Source organism: Gymnoscopelus microlampas (genome assembly GCF_963454915.1).
Source record: "Gymnoscopelus microlampas genome assembly, chromosome: 3".
NCBI classification, from domain to species: Eukaryota; Metazoa; Chordata; class Actinopteri; order Myctophiformes; family Myctophidae; genus Gymnoscopelus; species Gymnoscopelus microlampas.
Genome location: NC_139940.1, coordinates 5,913,905 through 5,940,610, shown reverse-complemented (window position 1 = coordinate 5,940,610; position 26,706 = coordinate 5,913,905). Strand labels below are relative to the sequence as shown.

At 41.2% G+C, this 26,706-nt stretch overlaps 1 protein-coding gene across 4 annotated transcripts in view; it reads left to right on the top strand.

Annotated features, from left to right (window-relative positions):
- Positions 1–26,706, top strand: part of LOC311042207 (membrane-spanning 4-domains subfamily A member 12-like) — an 81,496-nt gene that overhangs the window by 19,410 nt on the left and 35,380 nt on the right. For 2 of the 4 annotated variants that reach the window (XM_084052795.1, XM_084052792.1), the window contains exon 1: positions 23,754–24,170. The exons of the other annotated variants lie outside the window; for them this stretch is intronic. In XM_084052795.1, the coding sequence (XP_083908921.1) occupies positions 23,919–24,170 (252 nt within the window). In that variant the 5' untranslated portion in view covers positions 23,754–23,918. Of the gene's footprint in view, positions 1–23,753; positions 24,171–26,706 lie in introns of those variants that run through there. 4 annotated transcript variants of the gene reach the window in all.

Sequence of the window (26,706 nt, the reverse complement as noted above, 5' to 3'; positions counted from 1 at the left end):
TTTATATGAAATCTCATGTTTAGAGCTTTTAAACAGATTGTTGATAGCATTTTTGTTAATTTGTTACACCAATTTGTTTTTCAGACCTCTTTGCATGAGTGATCGATTGATTGATTGATTGATTGATTGATTGATTGATTGATTGAATATTTTATTAGGCAAAAATGTAAAACAGCACAGTTACATATAAAATACTTTATCTAAAAGGTCTGTTCAAAAAAGTCCTTGAGGACTTGTTTCCATTGAGGTCCTTGGTATTCAATTCATAGTCATATATAGTGGCACCAACATTTCAAATATGTACAAACAATAAGGGGGGGAATGAGAGTCAAAGCAATAATAACACTAACAAGGGTGGGGGTGGGGGGTCGTCTGTCTAACGGGGAAATAGTACTACCTCCTTTTTTGGCCTCCTGAAAGGTGAATTTTCAGGGCTGATTTAAAAAAAAAATATTTAGGGATGGGGTTAGTTAGACTATTCCAAATCTGGGTGCTGTAGAGCAGGGTTTCTCAAAGTGGGTGCCGTGGCACCCTAGGGTGCCGTGACACCAGTCCAGGGGTGCCTCAGAATGTTTTGATAATATTTGGAATTGATCCATATCACTTTTGGACCTACACCAAATCTCTTTGTCAAAAATAGCCGATCTACAGCTCACAACGCATCGCAACGCGATGCGTTGTGAGCTTGTAGATCTGCTATTTTTGACGACTGTTCCACCCATGTGAAACGTAAAAGTATGGAATTATTTTCAACCTGCCCAAATGGAAATTGATACTCTCTCAAGTTTTCCTCATGACATACTGTATCTTAGGCGGAAATATTTACATTTTTAAGTACCGTAATGTGACATAAATGGAGGGTCCTATAAGTAAGTAAGTAACAATGTAATTCAGGGGTGCCGTGGATGAAAAAGTAATTTACAGGGGTGACCTGAGCCAAAAAGGTTTGAGAACCACTGCTGTAGAGGGAGAATTTGCACATGTTTGTTTTATGGGTGGGTAGTACCAGATCGGTGTTAACACTCCCTTTAGTTTTGTGACTGCGGGTGAAAGACCTATTGATAAGTCAGTATGTATCAGAATAATAAAAATGTTATTGGCAGGTTTACACATACAAATAATCTGTCTTGGTGAGGTCAATGCATTAGGGCGCGGCCCCACTGCACTTTTATTTTACCTCTGGGGCGGAATCTGTCAATGCAAATGCGTGGATTCATGGTCTTGCGCATTTTTTCCATGAATCCACGCATTTGCATTGACAAAGCATTGGCAGATTCCGCCACAGAGGTAAAATAAAAGTGCGTTGGGACCGTGCCCTTACACTGAATAACAACAGTACAGAATATACTGATAGAAAATAGAGAATACCTTTGTCGCTGTTGGGTGGAAGGCTTGCATGTCAAAAACCATGGCTTTTCAGGAAATGGAGAACAAAAAAGAACCATTCCAGTGGAGCCAATGTTGTTATTATTTAAGCTCTTGTTAATACTTTTCATTGGTTAAATATTTATAAACCCCACAGACACAGGTAACCAGTTGAAACCTAGCGTGTCATTATACAGTTTAGTCATAGTACAGGTGATACTTTTGGGAATCACGTATCATGCATTTCTAAGCTGTTACTAAAGGTCAGCCTACTTGCTGGAGTAATAAAATAAGTTTTACCACGCCTTGTTCCTGATTGCCAACAATGTTCTCTCATGTTAATATTGCTTCATTTGACCAGTTACCCTGTTGACCAGTTACCTGACATGTTGTGTGCGTTTCCTTGCAGGCAGTGCAGATAATGGTGGGTCTGATGCTCCTCCTGTTTGGTGTGGTGTCGTGTGTCTTTCATTACATGGTCTCAACAGTGAGCTCAGCGTTCGCTGTAACAGTGTACTCTGGAGTGTTCGTCTGGGCACCTTTATATGTAAGTAAACATCTGCATACTCCACCAAACCCTACTGTACACTGTACTGTGTTTATATTCATTCAAATAATTTGAGCTTTGAATGAAATACACATAGTGGCCCTCATTTATCAACGCGGTGTAGACCACATAATGGGCGTACGGTGAGATCACCACCAACTTTTGGCATTTATCAATATATCCTGACGTTGACTTCAGCGTACTGCCCGCTCAGATCTCACGTCTGGTCGAGAGCAGTTGTTCCATCCTAGACCTGCTGAGCAACATTGTCTGACCGTCTGACAGGCATCTGGACACATCCACTCCAAAATGTATATCTAACACACTAATAAATAATCCCTGTGAAAATATAACATTTTAAAACCAATTTAAACAAACTGCTTTAATAGTCATTCAGATAAGATTGCAGATCTGGCTGCATTGGCTATTTGAAAATAGCAGATCTACAAGCTCACAACGCGTCACGATGCGACGCGTTGTGAGCTTGTAGATCTGCTATTCTCAAAATATACAAGCGCTTATGCGAGAGCATTATCGGGAGTCGGGACTGGCGATAATGCTGTTATCGCCAGTCTCAGTACGTAGAGTGTCTCTGTCTCTGTTTTTCCTTGGCAAAAAAGGATTGTCAGTGGTTCTCAACCTGTGGGTCCCTGCATGGTTTTGGGGGGGTCCCCAGATGACAGTTAAGTGACAATTTAAGGACCATTTAACTAAAAGACCATTACTGCATCAAGAGTCATCAACATGCTATATACTATAAAAACATTGGCCAAATTGTCAAATAATATAAGAAAGAAAATAGACGATCTACAACGTGAGGCATTATGAGCTTGTGGATCTACAATTTTCACAATATTTAGGGGGGTCGCAGCCTGAAAATGTTGAGAACCACTGATCTAAGTAACTAACTTAATACGCACTTACTTATTACTGTGAATATTTTTAAACAGGATGTGATTGCCTGTAAGTATTCACACATATAACCACATAATGCCATCATTTTAATGCTTCTGTATGTTTTGTAAGAAGAGTCATAAATGTTTCATTTTGTAACACAATTCTTCATTATCTGATTGGTTGTTTCTCTTCTCCCCCAGTACATCATTGCAGGGTCATTAACGGTGGCTGCTGATAGGTCGCTGAGCCGCTGCATGGTCAGTAAGACACGCCCTCGACCACATCCTTACTACTCTCTACAAGTCATTCCATTTGTAACTAGTTGTTTATTCTATTGCTGTTCTATGTTTCAGATCAAAGGTTCTATGGGGATGAACATTGTGGCTGCTGTGATTTCATGTACTGCCACCATCCTTTACGGCATGGACGCTGGAGGGGTGTTCACGTATTGGGATGACCCTTTTATATACTCGGTAGGACTTTATTATTTACTCACTGAATTGACCAACACTGCTGCTAGGTCTCTGTTTGACCAGCTAGTTCATTCCATTCACCTGGTTCACCAGGTCCTAATGAGACCCTGATTATGGACAACTGGTTTACATAATGTGTACATAATGTATTTGTGCACATGATGTGATTGTTTCCATTCTTTTTACAAATGCAGCCAGAGATGTTGTTTTGTAAAGGCTTTGGGCCTCATACACAAAACTGATAAATGTAGACTACCGTATATTGTAATGTATCCCTGCTCCTAAGTAACAACCAACGGACCATTGTGGTTATGTGTTTGTTTACATGATGTTTGTTTGTTTAAATGATGCGTTTGTTTCCAGAGCTTGTCGATGGGTGTGTCAGGTGTGCAGTGTGTCTTCAATCTGCTGGTGTTCATCATTTCCATCTGTGTGTCCATTTTTGGCTGCAAAGCCACCTGCTGCCAACAGACCCCGATCCTGGTGAGACCTGAACACAAACACAAACACAATCTACATGACATGGATCTGTAGAATCTGCCTGTGTTACCGTGATGGACCATCACACTGTTGACCAGCTAAATCTGCCCCGCCCCCATGTTTCCCATGAAGTAAAATGCATTAATCTGTGAGACTATTTGCCCTTGTTTAAGGAGAATTAAGGAGTCCAAGGCATTCCTTCTCCTCAGTTGATTTTATTAAGGAGAGAAGAGAATTACTCACATGGTTACATGGCAGCTTTCAGCAGGAAAAGAGGCAGAATTCACTTTAGAGAACCCTTTTTATACTCCGTGTGTATGCACATGCACACTCTTCCTATAGGTTTGTGCATGTGGTGTGTGTGCTCTGAACCAGATACCAAAACGGTGTGTGTCCTGTGTGTGTGTATAGGCATGTATGGATGTACTTCAGTGTGCACGTAGGTGTGTGTGTTAGACTATGTGTGTAAATGTGTGTGCGCTAGATTAAGGAGTTGGGTGTGTGTGTAGGTCTATTGTGAGAGTTGGTTAGAACAATATAGTGGTCACTAAGGTCAGATGACCCCAGAAGATACTGGCCATCTGGACCTCCTAAAAGAATGGACCTTTATCTTAAGGATGGGTCTTTCTCCCCCATGAAAGGGTGTAGAATTTCTGTGGCTAATCAGGAATGCCTTGCTAGGCAATCTAGTAATCAATGGACTGTGTCTATTTAAACCTTCAGTAGTAGTATGAAAGTTATATTGCAATGTATGTGCATTACAATATAAGTACTAGTGCATTAGTGTATATTGATATATGATATTATGTATGGATGTATGTATGTAAGTACAAGGACCATGTGCTGTTTAAATGCCTGTTCCTCAGTAACAAGTGATCAGTGATTTTCAGTGTGCAGCATCCTGCGGGGGAGGAAAGGTTTCTAGGCCTATTCTTGGTGTGGTTCAACTCAGACCATGTGCTCCTCATGTGTGTTCATTACAAGACTGTTCATTACAAGACTATATGCGTAGTCTAATATACTACATAGTCCCCCCTTGGAGGACTCTACAAGTCCTACATAAACGTGGGGACATAAAACAGTAACCATACAACCTAAATAACACTAACAAATAAAAACATATAAAAAGCTAACTAAACATTAGTATCAAAACACAAACAGTAAAAAACCTGCTACTCCTCATGTAGAAAAAGAACAACGTGTTAAAATCATCCAGGCCCCCCTTGGCAAACCAAAAACTGTAACACAAATAGGCTAAACAAACCCTTGAACTAGTCTACTTCTCAAACAATATAATATGGCAGGTAACAGTAAAAAATACGACATTAATGACGTTACTACAATTAAACTTACGTATAAAACTACTAAAATTTGCAAATATAAAGCAAACATGTCCAAAATAGACAGCAAACTATTAAACGTCATCAACCAATACATGTTTCAAAAGATAACTAAAATGACAAAATATAAAACCAGAAAAACATCATCAAACAATTAAAGGCATGCAAATCGGCATTTACTACGCGCATCAAAACACTAAAAAACTAAAAAAACGCCTACATTAAAACGCACTATCAAACGATCTTTGTCTTCATCAGGGTCTCTGACGGACATCTGTCTTCATGAACGGAAAACCCGTCTCACGAGAAAAGATAGAGTAAAGTTGAGATAAAGCTGTAGAAGAGAAAAAAGGGAGAGGACAGAAAAGGTATGTCTCCGGGGATGAAGGGAGAGGGGGCATGTATCTGTGGGCATGTATCCGTGGGCTGGGGTAAAGGGGCTGTGGATTCAGGGACTGGGGAGAGAAAGGAGAAGGGATTCGTCCTTTTCTGCGTCCCATTCATAAGTTTTCTCCTCAGTGTCAGTGTAGCAAAAGTCTGCATACTCGCACAGATCCAAATCAGAATGTACTTCCTTGATCTCCTCGATTTCTTCTGCCGGATTAGTGATAGGTATATTTGTTGCGACAACATCTGTCATTTGGATAGCTTGAGTGTTCATGGCCCTATCAATTCCTTTTGATATCAGGCTGCGAGTCAAAGGGATGCAGCAGCAAAGGATAAAGGCCAATACAAGCACACAGACAAGTATGGTTATTCCAATTTGGGCCAAATACGATCCCCAGTTCCCCATACGGAAACTGGAAAACAAGTTAGGCCATCCCCAACCTTCCGCAACTCCCGAGTGGGTTTGGACCTCCCCTTTGAGGTTTCTCAGTTTGTTCATTGCAAGCGTGAAACTACCGTTAGGGCCTGTATTGTCCGGTATGTATGAACAGCAGTGGCTGCTTCCCAACATCACACAAACTCCTCCTTTATCGGCCAACAGGAAGTCCAATGCCTGTCTATTCTGTAAGGCCATATCACTGGTGGCTCTGAGCTGTTGTCCCAGAGCATCCAAAGCGTCGTACGTGAAATTAATGAAGCGCTGCTGATTATAGTATATATAATTGACCCAGCTAATTGTGGTTCCTATACCCACTGTGGGGAAGAAGAGTGACGTCCACAGAATGGAGTCATCATCAATAGCCATTGCGTGACGAGGTATATTGTATGGATCCCCAGCTTTATCAAACAGTACCGGGGAATCAGAAAATATGCTCTTCTTTTTAGACGACCCCTTTTTAGCCGCCCTCCGGGACCGGGGAGGTGGGACGGTATGTTTCTCGTCAAGGTCACTAGCAGGGATGACAAGAATTGATTGTATAGCTTCCACACGGGCGCAGCGACCCGACCAATTGAAGGGCAATGCGTTACGCAAAACCATGTCTCCGCAGATCCAAAACTGGTCTGCCACAGACTGGGTAGAGAAATGGAGTGGGCATATGTTGGGCGGATACTGGGGCGGTTTTCCCTTAAGCATCCTTACCGCCGGCATCCTACTAATAGAACCATTACGGAGAACACACGTTTCAATCTCACGACTAAAATCAAAATTGAGATGGAATATCTCAGAACACAATTCCTCCTCAAGATAGCCAACCACAATGATAGGCACCTTGGTGGCACCTTCTAGTAATACATTTCCTATCCTTTGGAAACATTCAAATGAGCCTGTCAATTTCAAATGAGTGCTGGTGGGCACAGTTATCAGAGACGTAGTCATTCGCACATTAAGTGATGCACAGGGCTCTCTTACTAGGGCCTCCCACAAATCCCTCACCTGATATCCCTTTTTCATCACCTCACGGTAGTATTCTTTCGACTGCAGATATTGTAGGCACTGTGCAGGGCAAAAGGAAAGTGTAGATGGGATATTTTTGTTATCCCGTCCACAGTTCTTCCAGCTATATTGAGTGTTTGTCACTATGAGTGTATTGACTTTGGACCTAGTACACATATAACAGTCTTTTTTGTCAAGTGACCTTGCAGTGAAGTCTAGATACTGATACCAAGGATTTCTTTTTGCTATTTCATACAAGGGTTCAGCTACGGTTGATCTGTTCTTAAATAGACGGTATTCAGCTTCTTCGAAACGTCGGGCCCACTGTTGCTCCCGCATTTCTGCTCCTGTAAGCACTGTCCTAGTTAATCTAAGTCTGGCTTCGTCAAATTCCCGTGATACAGGTGTGGCAGTTGGAGTGAAATTAGGGTGAATAGTTAAAATGGAGTTTGGAACTATAACTTGGTTTGGGTTTGTAGTTGGGACAGGAGTGACAGTTGAGGTAACAGTTGGAGTGGGAGTAACAGTTGGAGTGGGAGTTGAAGTGGGAGTTGAAGTGGGGGTTGAAGTGGGAGTTGGAGTGGAAATGGCAGTGGGAGTGGGAGTGGGAGTTGGAGTTGTAACGATAAGAGTCACTTGATCCGGGGAACATACTCCATCCTCCAGTTCCTGTCACAGTGCCTGTCGTTGATATGGGCCACTGGGACTGTCAACAATACAAGTGTATACTCCTGCATCTGTTATTCTGTGTTTTTACTCATTAGGGATACAGTAACACCTTCATTATCTTTCCAAGAGCTTGGGTGGGCATAAATAGTCGCTGGCCCTCTTTCATGGTCATTTTGTTGCACAAACACTTTGTCCCCTGGTAGTATGGTGTTGGCGTCTGTCCGCGTCAGCTCTTCCTTCTCCTCCTGTTCCTGTTTGGAAGAAACATAAACAGCGATCCTCCTGTGGAGGTTGGACATGTAACGCACATAAGCCTTCATTTCTAACAGTGAAAGGCTAGGACCCTTACCACTAGTGTGTAGACCAGGGGTTAGCATGCATCGGCCCATAGCAAGTTCATGCGGTGTCATGCGTAAGTGTCGGATTTCTTTGTCTTATATTGTTTGTGCTTATATTGTTTTTTAAACAAATGGTGCATCGACTTATAATTTGATCAATTTGTTCTAACAAATATGGTATTCTTTTGCTATCTTTCTATTCACTTCCCCCCTTGATACATGAGAGACACCATGGGCATCATGTATCAATAGACCTAATAGATCAGGGGGAGCAATCACTAAACCTTTGTGGTTGCGCCATAGGCCAGTGCTGTCTTTAACAGCACCTCTATCACGCCACAAGTTTTGATCAATTACACTGGTCTCCTCCTGCATCAAAATCAAATCTTTCAATGTAATTTTTTTCCTCTATCTCCATTTCGTGCGTTACCAAAAGAACCTTTCCCATTCTGTTAGTACTTGCAGCTGCCTTAGCAGCCTCATCGGCCGCATTATTACCTCTAGTAATACGTGATGCGTCAGATTTATGAGCTGCACACTTCGCAATCGCAATCTTCTTGGGTTTCATCATTGCTGACAACAACTTTAGTATCTGTGCATGGTGCTTTATGGTAGAGCCGTCTGAGCACTTAAAGCCTCGGCTCTTCCATACTGCTCCAAACAAATGGCAAACTGACATAGCGTAAGAGGAATCCGTATAGATCGTTACGCATTTGTCCTCTGCTAATAAGCAGGCTTCTGTGAGAGCGACCAATTCTGCTAATTGGGCGGAACATGGCTGTGGAATCGGCTCCGCCTTAATTGTTACAAAGTCAGCTCCCTGGGCCTGTACCACCGCATAGCCTGCGCTTAACACATCGCCAGTACGATAGCAAGACCCATCAGTCCAGTACTCTGCATCCACTTCTTGGAGCGGGAGAGCCTGTAGGTCAGATCTCAATTTAGAGTATCTCTCTGCCCTTCCACACAGTCGTGTGGTTCTCCATCTTCCGACGTAGTCAAAGAATCAGCAGGGTTAATGGTGTTACACCTAATTACCGTAACATCCTCTTGTTCCAACATTCTATGGTAGTCCCTAATTCTTGACATGGTTAAGGTATACTTGCCATGATTCAAAAGATTTTTGAGACTATGCTGAGTGAGGATAGTCACTGGATAACCCATAGTCACTGCCGAAGCCTTCTCATACATTGAATAAACCCCTGCTAGTGCTCTGTAGCACGGCGGGAGGCCCATTTCAACATCAGTGAAAGCCACTGAATAATACGCAACGGGCTGAGGGTTGATGGACGTGCCAGTAGGCTGCGTAAGGACAGCGCATGCATGCTTCCCACCTGTGGACATTGATACGTACAACAGAAAGTTTTTCGTATAATCTACCAGTGCGAGGGCAGGCGCCTCCATTAATTTTCTTTTCAAGGTCTCAAATGCCGCAAGTGAATCTTCATTCCAGGTAACATTACGATGTAACAGATCACTTCCGGTGTCTTTAATCATCTTTCTAAGAGGACCTGTAAGTGTAGTGTAATCTTCTAACCAAGCAGCAGAATACTGGGTCGTGCCCAAGAATTTCATAAGCTCTCGCACTGTTCTAGGTTTAGGTGCATGGCGGATAGCCTCCAAGTGAACCTCTGATATGCTATGATGGCCAGGGCTAATTCTCTGGCCAAGATAGACCACCGAATCCTGACAATATTGGAGTTTCTTCTTAGAAACTTTGTGGCCTTTTTCTGATAATTTTTGTAGCAACATCATTGAGTCTTTGTGACATGTCTCTCTGTCCTTGGCACAGACCATTAAATCATCTACGTAGTGCAACACGACACTATTCAAAAGAGGACCCACATCAGTTAAATCGTCTTTCAAAATTTTATTAAACAAGTGTGGGGAATGTCGGAAACCCATAGGTAACCTCCGATAATTATAGCACTCAGCTTTGTACGTGAAACCAAAATAACCTTGGCTTTCTTCACTCAATGGAATACTAAAAAACGCTCCACACAGGTCCAGAACAGTAAAACAGGTAGCACTGGGGGGTATATCACATAGTAACAGGTGCGGGTCTGGGACCTCCGCGGGGAAGTCCTGCACAACTTCATTGATAGCTCTAAGGTCATGAACTAAACGAAAAGTATTGTCAGGCTTCAAAATGGGGAGGAGGGGCATATTACTAAGTGGGTCTTTTGTTTTCTGTAGAACTCCGGCCTCTAATAACCCTTTTATCTGTGATTCGATGCCTTGAACTGCTGCATCTTTGAGGGGATATTGAGGTCGCCATGGGGGTGTGGCGCCTGGGCTTAATAACACTCTCACCGGTTGGGCGGACTTAACAAGGCCAATGTCTGTGCTGTGTTGTGACCACAGGCTCTCTGGAACTTGCAGGAACATCTCTTCCTTGAGGACTTGGTCCAGTTCCACAGTGAACATAGAGTCATTCGTCAGTTTCACTGTCTGAGGTTGACTCATGCCTTGTGCAGATATCATGAGTTTGAGGAATTTGCGATCTTCACTTATCCAGATAGCAGGGTTTTCTTTTGTTGTTGCAAAGATGGCCTCCTCTGCTTCCGCCATCATTGCCCCTATGTGCTTCTGTGAGTGATCTTCAGCAACCCTCAAAGTCACATGTGGAATGCTGTTTTCCACTTTAAATGTCTCATCCATGTATTCTTGTCTGTTTATCTTCATAGCTGCACCCTGTGGTCCAAGAATGATACAGCTGGAGCTGAGCTGAATCTGTCGTGGTTGTCGTGACATCCATTCTGTAGCATCAGCTGTGCTGGCATCCTTGAAGTATTGGAGTGTACAATGTGGGGGGTACCGTGGCGTTCTTGCATTTGGCATATTAGCCACAATAAACTTTTCCCACAATCTGGCAGGTTCCATCAAATCGTGACTTAGATTTCCCAACCAGTACACAAGGGAGCCTTCTGGTTGTGAATAAACAGGCAGTTGAGAATATTGTTTCCTGGGTACTTCCACTTCACTGGGCACTTGCACCACACATCCATCAGGAGTGCATTTAATCGTACAGTTCATTTGACATAGAGCATCACGTCCCAGTAGGCCAATGGGGGTACTGGTAGACACAAGTATCGGGATCTTGGCTACTTGAGACTTGTATTGAATCTTCACTGGTTTTGTGATTGGTATCAGCTGTCCTTTTCCCTCAAATCCGATTGTTCTGTCATAGTGTCCAGACATAGGAAGGTGTATAGTGTCACAAGGTCGTACACAAGTAAAAACTGCACCACTATCAGCCATGAGTTTTACTGTGCGATTGTTAATCTTCACCGAGACAGTGGGCTCTGTCTCAGGCCCTGACACTACCAGCTGTTCGCACCTTCCTTCCGAATCTTCTGGGCAACCCTATAGTCCCCCCACTGGTGGACCCCTATAAGGGTTCACCAGACACGGTAACTGCTGCTCCTGCTGAGGACGGGGTGCCTCAACGTGCTGTCGTTGATCTTGAGAGTACTGTTGACCTTGTTGAGGCGATGACCCTTGCGTCCACTGTAAAGGAGTCAGATGTTGTGCTGAAGGTTGTTGTTGTGGTGGTGGCAGATTGCACTGACGCCAAAGGTGGCCATAGTTCCCACAAGTATGGCAAGGTCCCACAGGCCGTCTGAAATCAGGTCTGGACCTAGGTCGAGAGCCAGCCCGGGGAAACCGTGAGGTGTTTCGCTGGAGAACCCCTTGCTTGTACCCCTCGCACAGATGTAACTGGTTAAGCTTCCTCACTGTGGCCAAGTCACTGTCCTTCTGAGCGCTTAGTTTCTTCCGGTGCTTGATGACTTGGTGTGCAACATTATCTGTATAAGTTGGTTTATCCATGCAAGCAAGGCCCACAGTCCCAGAAAGTTTCTTCTGCACCGGCGCAGGCAAGCCTTCTTGAATCTTGCTCCTGACGAGCGCCTGCTCCAGCTGGTTAAGATCAGGGTCATTGCCGGTGACGTCTCGCCATTTCTGATGAGCTCTGGCTACAAACGCACGTGGGTTCTCTACATCTCCAAGGGCGTCAATGAGAATGACGTCCGGGTCGATATTAGTTATATAAATGTCTCTTAATGCACCGTGGTCATCAGTAATATTGTAGCGGCCCTTTGTTTCCAAAAGCGGTAGCAGGGGGTAGGGGTTTGGGCATGGTGCAGGGGAAATCTGTAGGGGGTAGTGGTTTGGGCATGGTGCAGGGGAAATCTGTGCAACCCCACAAGGTGGTGGATTCACATGAATGAACGGGGCTGCAACTGCCTGAGGTAACATGTCAGTGGACAGGGTTGTGGCCATAATTTTGTCATTATGCTCTTTTCGGGCTTTGGTCAACTTTTGACCTTCTTGATAAAATAATTCCAAAATCGCTTCTTCTAAAAACCGTTTTTCTTTACGAATGCGGCCACGTCTACCTGTATTCTGGTCTGCCCTGTGTGTGTGGACAAGAACTTGCATCGTTTTAATAACCTCTGGGTCAAAAGTACCATCCTGAGGCCATGGCTGATCAATTCCCAACCAGCGTGAATTCCATTTCTTGGAAATTTTGGAAATACCTTTAAATAGGGGATTTTTCTGTTGTACTATCAACACAGGAGTCGTAGCGTGGGAAGCAGCTCGCGTCGCCTTGGCCCCCATCACAAATATTGATCAACTACGTTAATATTATTGAAGAATATGTATGATAGTTTTAGTGGGTGCACTGTAAGTGGCCAAAACCCAATAATAATAGTGTTTTTTGATTATATAGCCTTTGAAATAATGTTGAAAGCACTAAAGAAAAACTATACGTTCACCATTAAAGGTTCATAGACAGACCACGAACAATTGCCAGTCCACAAAGGACCCGTCAGTCAACCCTCAAGAAAAGCTGTGCAGGAACAATACGATTGTTATGTATATTCCTATAAAACATGTAACCACACCGAATACACCTATATACGTGAATGCAACTTGAGTATGAATGCACAAAGATGCGAATGTATATATATCAACGTACACAAATAAGCTGATGTATACGTATAATAATGTGTATGTGTGCGTGTGTGCAGTTAGGTTTGTATTGTGGTTGAATAAAAGGCTGCAGCAAGAACAAACACAAGCTTCAATATAGGAGATAGAAGTAGCAAATTAATTGATGCTATATTGAACTGAAAACAACCTTAATTTCATTACTCAAATTGCCGAACCACCGAAACCGCTTAAATGTCTAAAAATAAAACAAGGGAAATGATCAGTAAATTGAGCCAAATAAATGTAGTACCCCCCTTGACAATGTCTTAGGTAGGTGCTGATAAAATATTATTAAGTTATTTATTTATTTAATTTTATTTTTAAAAACTGTAAAAATTAAAAATGTAAACTATCGAATATGCAAGATCGCTAATTTGGAATAAACCGATTAAATAGAATACTCTAAGGCGTTATAAAGAACAGTAGGCCTACAGTATAACAAACAAGCATGTCAGTATAATGAACAAACTATAAAGAGGAAACGAAAAGAAAATACCACATGAAAGTGGCTGTGAAGTAGGTAATAAAACACATGCGTGTTAAAATGTTACTAAAATGTAATAAGTAATATGAAACATAAAGAAAAACAAGAGTTGGATTAAAGCAATGTAAAACAATTAAACCAACAATATAGCAGTAAGCTGTAAGAAATAAGTGAGTTCAGAATAGTCCAAACTCAACTCAGAAACAGAAACGATCTTGCATTAATGTATGGGAAAAAGTAATACTTGGTTAAACCGCTTAAATGGAGACAACATGTGCTGAGACAGGAGCAGTCATCAAACCATATACTTCACAGCGTAGGCGAAGTGTGAAATACGATGCGGCAAAACCCGCCCTCGAAAGGAGGATCTCAGTGACGCAGGACAAAGAAGGGATACCCCCAACAAAAAGAGGGGAGGGAATCCCCACGTTGAACGTAGTGACGTACTGAATAGTATTAGCAGCGTACCACGTGACCTGACACAAAAGCTACCAGAGTCAAATTGTCCGTTGAAAAAATTAAAAGAGTAGCTTAAAAAAGTTACCAGAAACGAGTTTAAGTGAAAATGACTATTATTAACACGACAAGTAATTTAAAGTTTAAAAGTAATAAATGAGAATACGTACCAAAAGTACATATTATTTAAGAATTTAACCAAAAGAATAGAGATCAGCAGTGTCTGATGCAGTGGTCACATGAACGTTACCATAGCAACCAGAGAAAGATCACAACGGTTTACGGCAGCGACGTAAAAACGCGGAAGCGAAAATGTCAACAAAACCAACCCGTTTTACAAATGTGTAAAAGTGACAATAAAGGCCATAAAAGCTCCGATAAAAGACATGGTTCAGGTGTTATGAACAAAAGACTTATAGTCGCTGCTTTGAAATTACGTGACACCACTCAGTTAAGCCTATGAATGGACATTCAGTTCACTCGCATGAGCTAGCCACATAAGTTAGCAACAAGACAGGCTAGCTTGTGTCAGCACAATAAGTCAGCACCCACAGCGGAGTATAGTTTTAGTTTAGTGAAGTGTTAGTGTAGAACAAACAAAGCAGTGTACGGCGACACTTAGAAATAAGGGTCCACAAAGCCAAACTATAAAATATAAGTATTAATCATAAGCTCAATTAGCATTGTATGACATACAGAAAAAACATCAACAAGGAATTACATATAGCACACGTCTGCAGTAAATGCAATAAACTTAGCAAGGCAATTTCAATATATCAATCACTGCAACTTATCCAATATAGCATTTGCCAGCCAAACAAGCAACATCAGCAGCAAATATATGAAGTATCATCAACACACAGCACATAACATTGCAAAACATTAAGCCAGCATGAAGTGTGTATTATAAAATCCAGAGAAATAAATGTGATGCATTCATGAGGTAACCCCACGCACGCTTGTGCAAAATCCTTCCTTTCAACTATATTGTCATACTTATGGAAAAATATTTGTCACGTAATATACTAAAATTCATTCACACTTATCTCTTAGCATCCAAAATATAATGTCAGAGGCAAATGTACTACACAAATGTTGTATGAAAAGGTGCGATATCGAACCTTTACTCCAAGCCACGGTCCAGTCCGTAGGCAGTCAAACGTCACCTCAGCGGGCAGCGTCCCATAGGCTCACGGGCGCACTTTAATTCAACACACAAAAGCATCCAACATAATACAAAATAACACCCAATTAAGCTCAGGGCAATAACCCTGTATTTATAATATATAAAAAGTAACCAACACCTGCGCACAAACATGAAGACAAACACACATTCAAAACACCAATGACAAACGACAAGCAGACACGCATACTCACAAAACAGAGAGACAACAAACAAAACATTTTCATCTCACAACTTGAACACATGTATGGCTTTACATGTATGCAACAGGGAGATGAACGCACATAGGCCTACAACACAAAAACAAAAACCCTCCAAAAAGACGTCAACATCGCAGTCTCACGGAAAACCATAGTTTTCAGTGAATATAAGTAGCAGCTCTGGGCCGCAACTCAACATTTTCCAGTCTCACAACACAACACCCGGCGGATTCTTTTACAAACGCTAACCAATCAAGTAAGAATCCGGTAGCCATACGCTACAATTGGACTATGAATGAACAGATGACCAGTTTACGCAGACCTTATGATGGTCATTGGACCAAATATGTCCTAACGCATGGTGGCGAACATGTCTTACAATCGTGGGAGAATTTGGCCTCGTAACATTAGGAGTGGCTTATAAATTCATGCATCTGTCATCATCAATCCACGAAAACTAAACCCAAAACGCTTTAGCGCCGGCCTCCCCAACCAAAGCTGATCAGGCATATCATGGTATTTTAGAAGGATCCCTTGCCGTAACATATAACTACTATCCAATCGAATAGTCATAGATTTTATTTGTTTTTTTGAATATTACATTTTTTATAGTCGAACTATGAATGGAAAGACGACTAATCATTTTGCAGATCTCAAGAAGGTCTTGGGCTAATTCCTATGCATGGGAGCCATCCACGGCTTATAATCCTCGGAGGATAGCCTCGCAACATGGAGTGGCTTATAAAATCATACGTCTTCCATTCATCAATCCTCTTATTAGTTTACTGTTTTTTTTTTTTTTTTTTTTAGCTTCATGATCAGTCAGGCAAACTTATTAGGAGACAGAGCGAGACGACTTAATCTGATGCGTAATCGCCTGACACAGAGGCATATCTGCAATGTGAGCCATATACTTTTGACCAAACTTTCAATAAAAATAAATTTAACATGAATCCAAAACACTCCTTCAACAAAGGCAAAAATAATGCCCCACAGATGGCAATTATAAAAATTAAAAAACAGGTTCTTGTTTTCGAAAACATTTTAGGGACAACCATTGAGTCAAAATAAATTAACTCACCGTGCTGTAGATTGTTCCCAAAATGAATCAATGAAATCGGGACTGGTTCGCCATTTTGAAGTAAAATGCATTAATCTGTGAGACTATTTGCCCTTGTTTAAGGAGAATTAAGGAGTCCAAGGCATTCCTTCTCCTCAGTTGATTTTATTAAGGAGAGAAGAGAATTACTCACATGGTTACATGGCAGCTTTCAGCAGGAAAAGAGGCAGAATTCACTTTAGAGAACCTTTTTTATACTCCGTGTGTATGCACATGCACACTCTTCCTATAGGTTTGTGCATGTGGTGTGTGTGCTCTGAACCAGATACCAAAACGGTGTGTGTCCTGTGTGTGTGTGTGTATAGGCATGTATGGATGTACTTCAGTGTGCACGTAGGTGTGTGTGTTAGACTATGTGTGTAAATGTGTGTGCGCTAGATTAAGGAGTTGGGTGTGTGTGTAGGTCTATTGTGAGAGTTGGTTAGAACAATATAGTGGTCACTAAGGTCAGATGACCCCAGAAGATACTGGCCATCTGGACCTCCTAAAAGAATGGACCTTTATCTTAAGGATGGGTCTTTCTCCCCCATGAAAGGGTGTAGAATTTCTGTGGCTAATCAGGAATGCCTTGCTAGGCAATCTAGTAATCAATGGACTGTGTCTATTTAAACCTTCAGTAGTAGTATGAAAGTTATATTGCAATGTATGTGCATTACAATATAAGTACTAGTGCATTAGTGTATATTGATATATGATATTATGTATGGATGTATGTATGTAGTACAAGGACCATGTGCTGTTTAAATGCCTGTTCCTCAGTAACAAGTGATCAGTGATTTTCAGTGTGCAGCATCCTGCGGGGGAGGAAAGGTTTCTAGGCCTATTCTTGGTGTGGTTCAACTCAGACCATGTGCTCCTCATGTGTGTTCATTACAAGACTGTTCATTACAAGACTATATGCGTAGTCTAATATACTACACCCATATTCAAGGCTGTGGTATCAGGAGTGGAAGAAGATCCACCCTTTTAAATTCCATAATTATAGTCAGAAACCAATAGATATTGTTGCCTAGATATATTGTGGTATGTAAATATCTGAAGTTGTCCCTCATCTGCTGCCCTGTCTTTAACATCTCAGGGACTCTTTGTTTGTTCTGTGTCTTTCAGCAAGCTGTTGTCATGGGCAACCATTTACCTGAAGGTAGTACAGTGATGTCACGGGCCACACCCTCTGCATATGCCTCGCCTTCCTACACTGAAGCCTCACCCTATCAGGTATGTTGCCCTGTCACATGTGATTTCATAAAGGCTCTGTGCATGACTAATTCCAGAAGGTGGAAACACGTATGAAGGTGTTGTGTGTTTCCGGTTCAAATCTGCTGCTGAGCCAATCAAATGAAGCTTTGGGAAACTGACCCACTACAAGAAACGGGAATGTCTGGAAAAGGGAAATGAGCGTAGCGCTTGGTACAGACATAAGTTCCCCGATCCTGGTGAGACCTGAACACAAACACAATCTACATGACATGGGCCTGTAGAATCTGCCTGTGTTACCGTGATGGACCATCACACCGTTGAACAGCTAAATCTGCCCCGCCCCCATGTTTTACTTATTCAAGGCTGTGGTATCAGGAGTGGAAGAAGATCCACCCTGTTAAATTCCATAATTATAGTCAGATTAGATATTGTTGTCTAGATATATTGTGGTATGTAAATATCTGAAGTTGTCCCTCATCTGCTGCCCTGTCTTTAACATCTCAGGGACTCTTTGGTCTGTTCTGTGTCTTTCAGCAACCTGTTGTCATGGGCAACCGTTTACCTGAAGGTAGTACAGTGATGTCACGGGCCACACCCTCTGCATATGCCCAGCCTTCCTACACTGAAGCCTCACCCTATCAGGTCTGTTGCCCTGTCACATGTGATTTCATACAGGCTCTGTGCATGACTGTAATTCCAGAAGGTGGAAACACGTACACTATGAAGGTGTTGTGTGTTTCCGGTTCAAATCTGCTGCTGAGCCAATCAAATGAAGCCTTGGGAAACTGACCCACTACAAGAAACGGGAATGTCTGGAAAAGGGAAATGAGCGTAGCGCTTGGTACAGACATGCACAGAGCAAGTTCTCAGCTCCATGCTTCTATTCTCAACCAGTCTCATACTCACTTCATAATAGAGAACCCTATTTAAATGAGGAAGTTTCATTGCTCATTCCTTGCTTGCCTTTTGCTGCTGTCTACTGCTGTCTGGTTCTGCGGCTGCTTTAACACTGGCTGCTCACCCTTTACCACCCCAGCTACCACCTGTCGTTTTGGATCTACTTTTATGTACGGGGGATTCAGAGTCCCTATTGGTAGGGAGATGTAATATGCTTTCTCAGAGTACCTAAATGCAGATCCAAACCAAAATAAATATATTGCTCATTTTATATTCAATACAAATATTTTGTATCCATTCATGAGTTGTCCTGACTGAACTACAGTCATGCACAGAGCCTATTAGTCTGACTAAAGAGTTGCCATGTTTCATTAATTAAAATGTTAATGACTAAACAATTGAATGTTGCACAATGAATGACCTTTTATGAAGATCCATTCCATGAAGGAAACATGTGATATCCAACCTGATTGAGCTTCTACTCTCATTCCTTTCCAGAAGGTGGTTTATCCCAAGGCTGTGGGAAGTAGGGGTGATGCACCCCCCCCTGGTGGATGGTATAACATGCACGCACGTCAACAATTCAATTAGAAATAAATACATAAAATACAATTAAAATAAAAGTGTAATTTCATTACTATAGACTATACAGCTCTGTAGTCTCTGTAGTGCATTGAAGAAATAATCAGCTTAAGAATATATCAATATTTAAAGGACTTATGTCTGAGAAAGCTTTAGAAAAACTTACTAAGTCCTTACTAATACCAAGAGAATGGATCGTATCACTCCAGTTCTTAGATCTTTACCCTGGCTCCCTGTCTGCTAAATAATGTATTTAAATCAAAACACTGTTGGTTTATACAGCATTGAATGGTTTAAAAATACATTTATTATCTTGTGCTACATCATGAACCATCCAGACCTCTCAGGTCATCTGGGACAGCTCTGCTTTCTGTTCCCAGGGTCACAAGTTCACAAATAAAGGTGGAGAAGCAATGTTTTTATGGAAAAAAACTCCCACAAAACTGTCTCAGTGTGTTTAAAATAAACTGATGATCTTTCTGTTTGCTGCTGCCTTTACTGAGTTTAAAAAATATACTATTATACCTTCTTCTGCACTGTAATAATTTTTTCATTCATTTTTTTTCATTTTCTTTTTGAATTGTATTTACATTTTGTAATGAGTTGTAATTTATTTTGCATTCTTTCTGTGTCAAAGTGTCTCAATGCTTAACCCTTCCATTGTGTTAGGGTCTTTTTTTTTACCCGTTTTCAAGTTTGAATAGGTAAAAAGTACCCTTTACATTTCTTTATTGTAACGAGGCTTCATGATATCCTCAGAAATAGCCATTTTAACGCAACTAAATTATTTATCATCATTTTAATTAATTCTGGTAGTCTAAAAAAAAAAAGGGATACTTGTGGTGTTAGTGTCCGAAATGACCCGGCAAAGAAGTGTGGCTCAATTCCCCCCCAAATTGTCAATATTCAATGTTTACATGTTTGAGAGTGAGAGAGGCTTGTCCTCAATTAGCATTTGCTATCAGGAGTAAAATAAAGTTTGAGTTTATGAAAAATAAATGACTTTTTACCTTCTATGGTATACGGGTCATTTCGGACCCTAACACCACTAGTGTCACTATTTTTAATAATTTTAACATTTTTTAAAGTTAAACTTTTTTTTTTTTTTTTTAAGTGTGTTCTAATTATTATTCTTAATTATTCTATTATAGCTAGATAACATCATTATCCATTGCCTTCATTATAGGAAATGTAATGAGTGAATTTTAACATTTTTATAATAGAAAACGAGATATTTTGAAAGATGAAACCGTAGCCCTAACCCAACATAATATTTTGAGTACTCAGCTATGAGGTGGGAGGGGGACAAATGAAAATACTTATTTTTTGAGTATTTTGGGCTGATTTAAAACCACAAGTGGATGCAGTTTTCTAACACAATGCAATTGTTATAGTATTTTAATGTGCCATTCAAATAAACCTGTATTGCCTACAATAATTTGACATTTTTGTTACTTTGCCTGTTTAGATTATTAATACAAAAACATGAGCTGATAAATGATGATACACTGTACTAGTCCATACCTGAGGGACTTGGGACCACGACCATGGCTACAGATCCACCTGACCACCACCCACCTCTGAGACACAGAGCCAGTAGACAGAAATGGTATAATCTGATCATAAGCATTAGTGAGGACCAGTTATAAAGATAAGGTTCAAAATGGTTGAAGTGCTCCTTTTAGGCCAGTGGTTCTCAAAGTGTGGTCCTCCAACTCTAAATATATCTAAGAGCGACAAATTGTGAGCGTGTAGATCTGCTATTTTCAAAACAATCGTGAGAAAATGTGAAAGAATATATACATACACACATCACAATTCTTGTATGGGGGTCCCTGGCACAAATCATTCTCAGATGAGGGTCCGCGCCCAAACACATATTAATTTAGGTCGTCGTTGACATGATAAAGTTTGAGAACCAATGCTTTAAGCATGTACAGAGAACTTTGTATTTGCACATCCAAAGAGTCTTAAACAGCATCAACACACAGTTAGCATCCAGCACTGGAGTCAGGGTGAGTGGCCGTCCAATCAGAACACACTATGGGAGACCTGGGAGGAGTTTTTGTACAAATCTACAGCATGGCTGTCATATTTTACATCCTTTCTGTTAAATCTAAAGAAAATCACAAATATAAATATAGGATGCGGTCCAGGTCAGCTGTCAAATGTCAGTACAATGTAAACAAAGTATTGGAAAATAAAACGCTAAGTATTTTGTTGGTCCTCGAGGCGGGAAATATAGAGACCTTTTGAGGAATGCTTAGCCACTTACAACCTGGCGAATCCATGGAAATGGTTCACAGTTCACACACTGCGATGTGATGTGAACTATAGGCTTAAGTGGTTAAAATGTGCCTTAATCCTCCATGTTTGAAGAAACAATGGTTGCTATGTGTTCATCTAATGAGATATACAGTAGGCTAACATAAATGTAATAATTTGTTGTCAGAATGCTGGACCTTGTAAACAAGTAACAGTAGGCTACAGCAGTGATTTCCAATGTTTAACCAACTCTACCATTGCACAGAAATGAGGCATTATTTTTCTTCTGAAAGTGGTGAAAGGAGTAGTTCACCCAAAAAAAAAAGACTTATTTATCTATCAATTACACAACCATGGAGCCTTGAATTCATGGAGATTTATTTTTTGTTTTTGTTGCATTCCTGAGCCAATAATTTGATGACCGGCGGATTCTCCAGTAGCTGAGTCTGCTATTGACCGATGACCCAGTCATCAAATTATTGGATCAGGAATGCTCAGCTTTACAGCTTTACAGAAACCCCGGTCTGATGTATTCAAAAAGAGTAAGAAACAGGCTAAAAATGTCTCAGTCACTTGTATCACTAATTATTCCCCATTTTCACATCCAGTCAGTCTTCAAGAAACAATGGCATTTGTTCAATCCTATCCGGAACTATCACACATTTTCCAATTCCCCCCACTCTTTGTTAACAAACGTGAGAGAAACGTAAGAGATTCTCTCATCAAAGCAAACTTTTACACTGTCGGACCAGTGCAACCCACACAATCCTTGCTCAGCCATATTCCCAATGGCAATTATCCCTGTGGTAACGCGTGCAATGCAATAATACCAACAAAGCAAAGGTGTTTTATCACCCGTCAACTGACAAACAATTGCCTATTAAAAGTGTCATCACATGCGGATTCACTCACATGATTTTCTAAAGCTGTTCCTGTGGTCTCGCCTATGTTGGTAAGACCACGAGGAAACTGTATAAGTTTACTGGTGTGTGTGTGTGTGTGTGTGTGTGTGTGTGTGTGTGTGTGTGTGTGTGTGTGTGTGTGTGTGTGTGTGTGTGTGTGTGTGTGTATATAAAAGTGAGGACTATTTCAAGAAGGTTAGAACAGAACAACAGTGTCATTGTGGGCATGAGATTTCAGTTCCTTAGTGTATTTCCTTTTCTCAGTTCTCTGTCTGCTGGAAATGTCTAGTCATGTGATTTGTGGTTTGACAGAAAGTTCCAAGTTCCCTTTCTTCACTATCACTGCATAAAGTTGTTGCAATTCATGTCTTTTGTCTCATGACGTCTGTTCCCAAACTCATTCTACTGATGTCTTGTCTCATTAGTTGTGTTTGAAAAATAGCAGGTAACACACCTGTACCATTGATATGCTGCCAGGGTCAACCCTGTGTTAATTCACACTGCCCCAATCAGTTGTTGGGGTTCACATTCAAACCAGCAAACCCATGCATGGTTGGACGGTGGACGATGTGAATGCATGTTTTTGTCTGGGTTTTCAAATTGCTCCACAATGGACGAGCTAAACTCGTTTTCTTTTTGTCAAGGTACTGTAGTTAGTTTCAAGAGTTGTGGTTTCCGTTACGCTGAACAAGTATTCGATGTTGATGCATAGTCTTAGACCATGCGTAGGTGGTGTAATGTAAGGTTTACCAGTGGAACAATGAAAATATTAAGGCAGCTATTAGCTAACATTACTTCTGTCTGTCAGTCTGTCTTTATCTGATGCAATCATGTACAGTCAGGTACCAATACGACAAATCTCCTGCAACATATTAATGGGCATGTTTATGAGTCACCAAAATCATTCAAACTAATTCTTTAAAAAAAATGATTGTGAATATTTAGGATAAATATGTACACATTAAAACCAAAATACAAAATGTGCCACGGACATAGACATGTCTTGCCACGGACACGTGTGTCTGTGTACGGACATATTGACCCCTGATGACCCCTGCAAGAAAGTGGATCATATTGATGTTCTTAGATCTTTACTGGTTCCCTTTCTGCGAAACAATCAAAAAACTTGGCTTTTTTATATAAATATTTTTTATTTAGAGTAGACAATATTGTTTACCCCTTTTTCTCCCCAATTTAGTCGTTGTGCCAATTGATTTCTCCCCACACACACTTCTGTTGTATCCTACTGACTCAGTGAGGAGCCCCCACCAGGAGAATGTAGAGGCTTCGTCCTACTCCTCCACCCCAACTCTCCCTGCTGACAGGTGCCGCCCCAGCCCGTAAGAGTACGTACACGCAGTGACAAATATCACCCTCCCCGTCCGGCTTCCCTCCCTCGAACACGGGCCAATTGTGTTCTTGTAGACGCCCGACAAAGCCGGATGTACCACGTGGATTCCAACCCACAACCTCCGTGGTGGTGGTCACTGGGCAGGCACTTTACCACTGCGTCACCCGAGAGCGAGAAAATTAGAGTTACAGTAATAAAGTAGAAGAGCAGAGGATTTCAGGGAAGTCGACACAGTCTGATGTTCTCATAGCATCAAGACACTTCTGTCTTCTAAGAATAGAATAGAATAGAATAGAATTCAAAACAGAACAGAATACAATAAATATACAATTAGACACCAGCGTCCATCAGTATGTCTACTAACGTACTGAACATTCCCAGTGGCGTGGTTCTGGTTCAGGTTCAACTGGAATCTGGTGGGACGGGGTTCGTTCCGGTCCAAATGCAGGCTGGTGGATCAGGGTCGGTTCCTGTCCAACTCCAGGCTGGTGGATCAGGGTCGGTTCCAGTCCAAATGCAGTCTGGTGGGACAGGCACGGTTCCGGGGTCCAGTCCAGACACCAAACTATTGGAGTTCAAACGGACATTCCCACAAGCTCTGGGGGTAGATATACTTTACAGTATTTATCAGAGTATCACTGTAAAATGATTTATTTTATATGAAATCTCATAATTAGAGCTTTTAAACAGATTGTTTTTGTCTCTGTGCAAAACCTTCTCAAAATGATAAAATAATAACGTAGAAGTAGTCATAGAACAAGCATTGTTATACATTGTTAATTTGATATACTGTACATTAATCATTTGTTATACATTCATTTGTAAATCAGATTGATAAGTCAGTATTTTTGACAGGTATGTTTGCACATACCATAACTTTTCAGGAAGTGAAAGAAAGAACTTGTGATCCAGTGGAGCCAATGTTGTTATTAGTTAGTCACAAGCTCCTGTTAATACTTTTCATTGGTTATGTACAGTACCCACCCAGACACACTTAACCACTTTAAATCCAAATCCAATCCAGACTGAAACAACATTAAAAGCTAGAGAAAATAAATCTGGTCTTGAGGAGTTATTAAAAAAAAACAGTAGTCTGAGCACTTCTAATGCATGGGAAGGGGTAGGCTGTTGCAGAGCAGCAAAGGCACGGTCACCCCTGGTTTTTAGTCTACTTTTGGGAACCTCCTGGAGCAACTTGTCAGCAGACCTCAGAGCCCTGACTGGGGCGTAACAGCGAGATAAGGAGGAGTCAGCCCATGTAAAGATTTATAAACAAATAAGAGGACCTTAAAATGTTATAGGTCTCGCTTTTTTTGTGCCAGTGAGGAGACAGGCAGCCATTTTGCACCAGCTGCAAACACTTGAGTGTGGACTGCTCAATACCTGTATAGAGAGAGTTGCAATAATCAAGCCTCAAGTATATGAAGGCATGGATAGCCATTTCCAGTTGTTTAGGGGGGAGGTAGACTTTTACCTTGGCTAAGAGTCTTAACTGAAATAAACTGCTTTTGACGACAGAGCAGACTGTTTGTCTAGTGTGAAGTTCCTGTCGAGGGTAACTTTTTTTTTAAATTGTTATTAGTGTGGTTGCCCAACAGGGCAACCAGACTATAGTACTCTATACTCTTTATTTATTTATAGATAAACTTTTTTTCAGACGCATCTCCTCCCACAGTTTTTATCCCCCAATGTTGTGCCATATATCAAAATGACCGTCTAAATCGGGAATCGTGCGCGTGTATAGGGCTAAGAGATTGGTTGAATAGTTTAATTGATATTAATTTATTAGTGCCATTAAATGTCCCCATCCACTTTAATGGAAAAGTGAAAAAACTCAAATTCAAGTATTTTTTTCTCAGAAACCGTAAGAGCTAGAGTTATCAGATTTGGAGGGATAATTCATAATATTGTCCGAAATTATTGAAAAAAATATCACACCATTCGGCCTCATGGTGGCGCTATAACAGCCCCCTTTACGTTTTGGCCTGTAACTCTTGAACCGTAGGTCCGAAAATCAAAATTTCTTTTCACCTGGATTCCTTGGGTCACTACGCATCTCCCCATATAGGCCACGCCCATTTGCGTCAGGATAGATTTTTTGATATTGATTTATTTCTGCATTAAATTTCCCCATCCACTTTAATGGGAATTGCAAAAACTCCCATTCAAGTATTTTTTTCTCGGAAACCGTAAGGGCTACAGTTGCAAGATTTGGAGGGGAGGTTAATAGTTTTTTGCGAAATTATTATGAAAATAATCACACCAGTCGGCCACATGGTGGCGTTATAACAGCCCACTTTACCTTTTGGCCTATAACTCTTGAACCGTAGGTCGTAAAATCAAAATGTCTTTTTCCCTGGATTCCTTGGGTCATTACGCATCTCCCCATATAGGCCACGCCCATTTGCGTCAGGATAGATTTTCCGCCATTTTGAATGTTCTTCAAAACACACTTTTTGCTCCTTTTCCTACAATTTTTTTCCAAATCTCACACAAATCGGTACACATGATCTCTGAGCCCATGCGGTAAACATATCCAAACGGCATTTTCATAGACCTTACCGTTCGTCCGTAAATGGCTTCCAAAGTTAGCGGGAGGGGCCCGTTTTACCAAAAATGCCAGAAATCACGAACGAAACGTCCGGTCAATCCCAAATTCAAATCACATGTCGAGGGTGGTTTACTCAACAAATTCCCAAAAGCATTTCCACTTTGACCCATAGGGGGCGCCACAAATGCGCAAAATGTAACCGTTTGATGCAAAAACATTATTTCGGGGTGGATCGATCCTTTCAAAATGAAACGCAAGCGATCTCATGAGAGACGTGACAATGTAATTGGCGCAGCCTCCGACGTTATTCCTCCCGGCCTATTCCTCGAGTCCCGGCGGCCGCGACCCGCGACCGGCGTCGGCGCAACCACACTCTGCAATTTCCCCGGAATTGCGACGCGTCTAGTTTATTATTGTTTTGTACATTTATAAAACAACACATTTGTAACAACAGCATAATATTAGGTTGGGATTTATAAAGTTAATATCACCTCACTTAACAAGAAGAAAAACAAAGTAATAAAAAAACATACATTATTTGGCAGCATAAATAATACAACAATAGATACACAATATGAATGATAGAGAA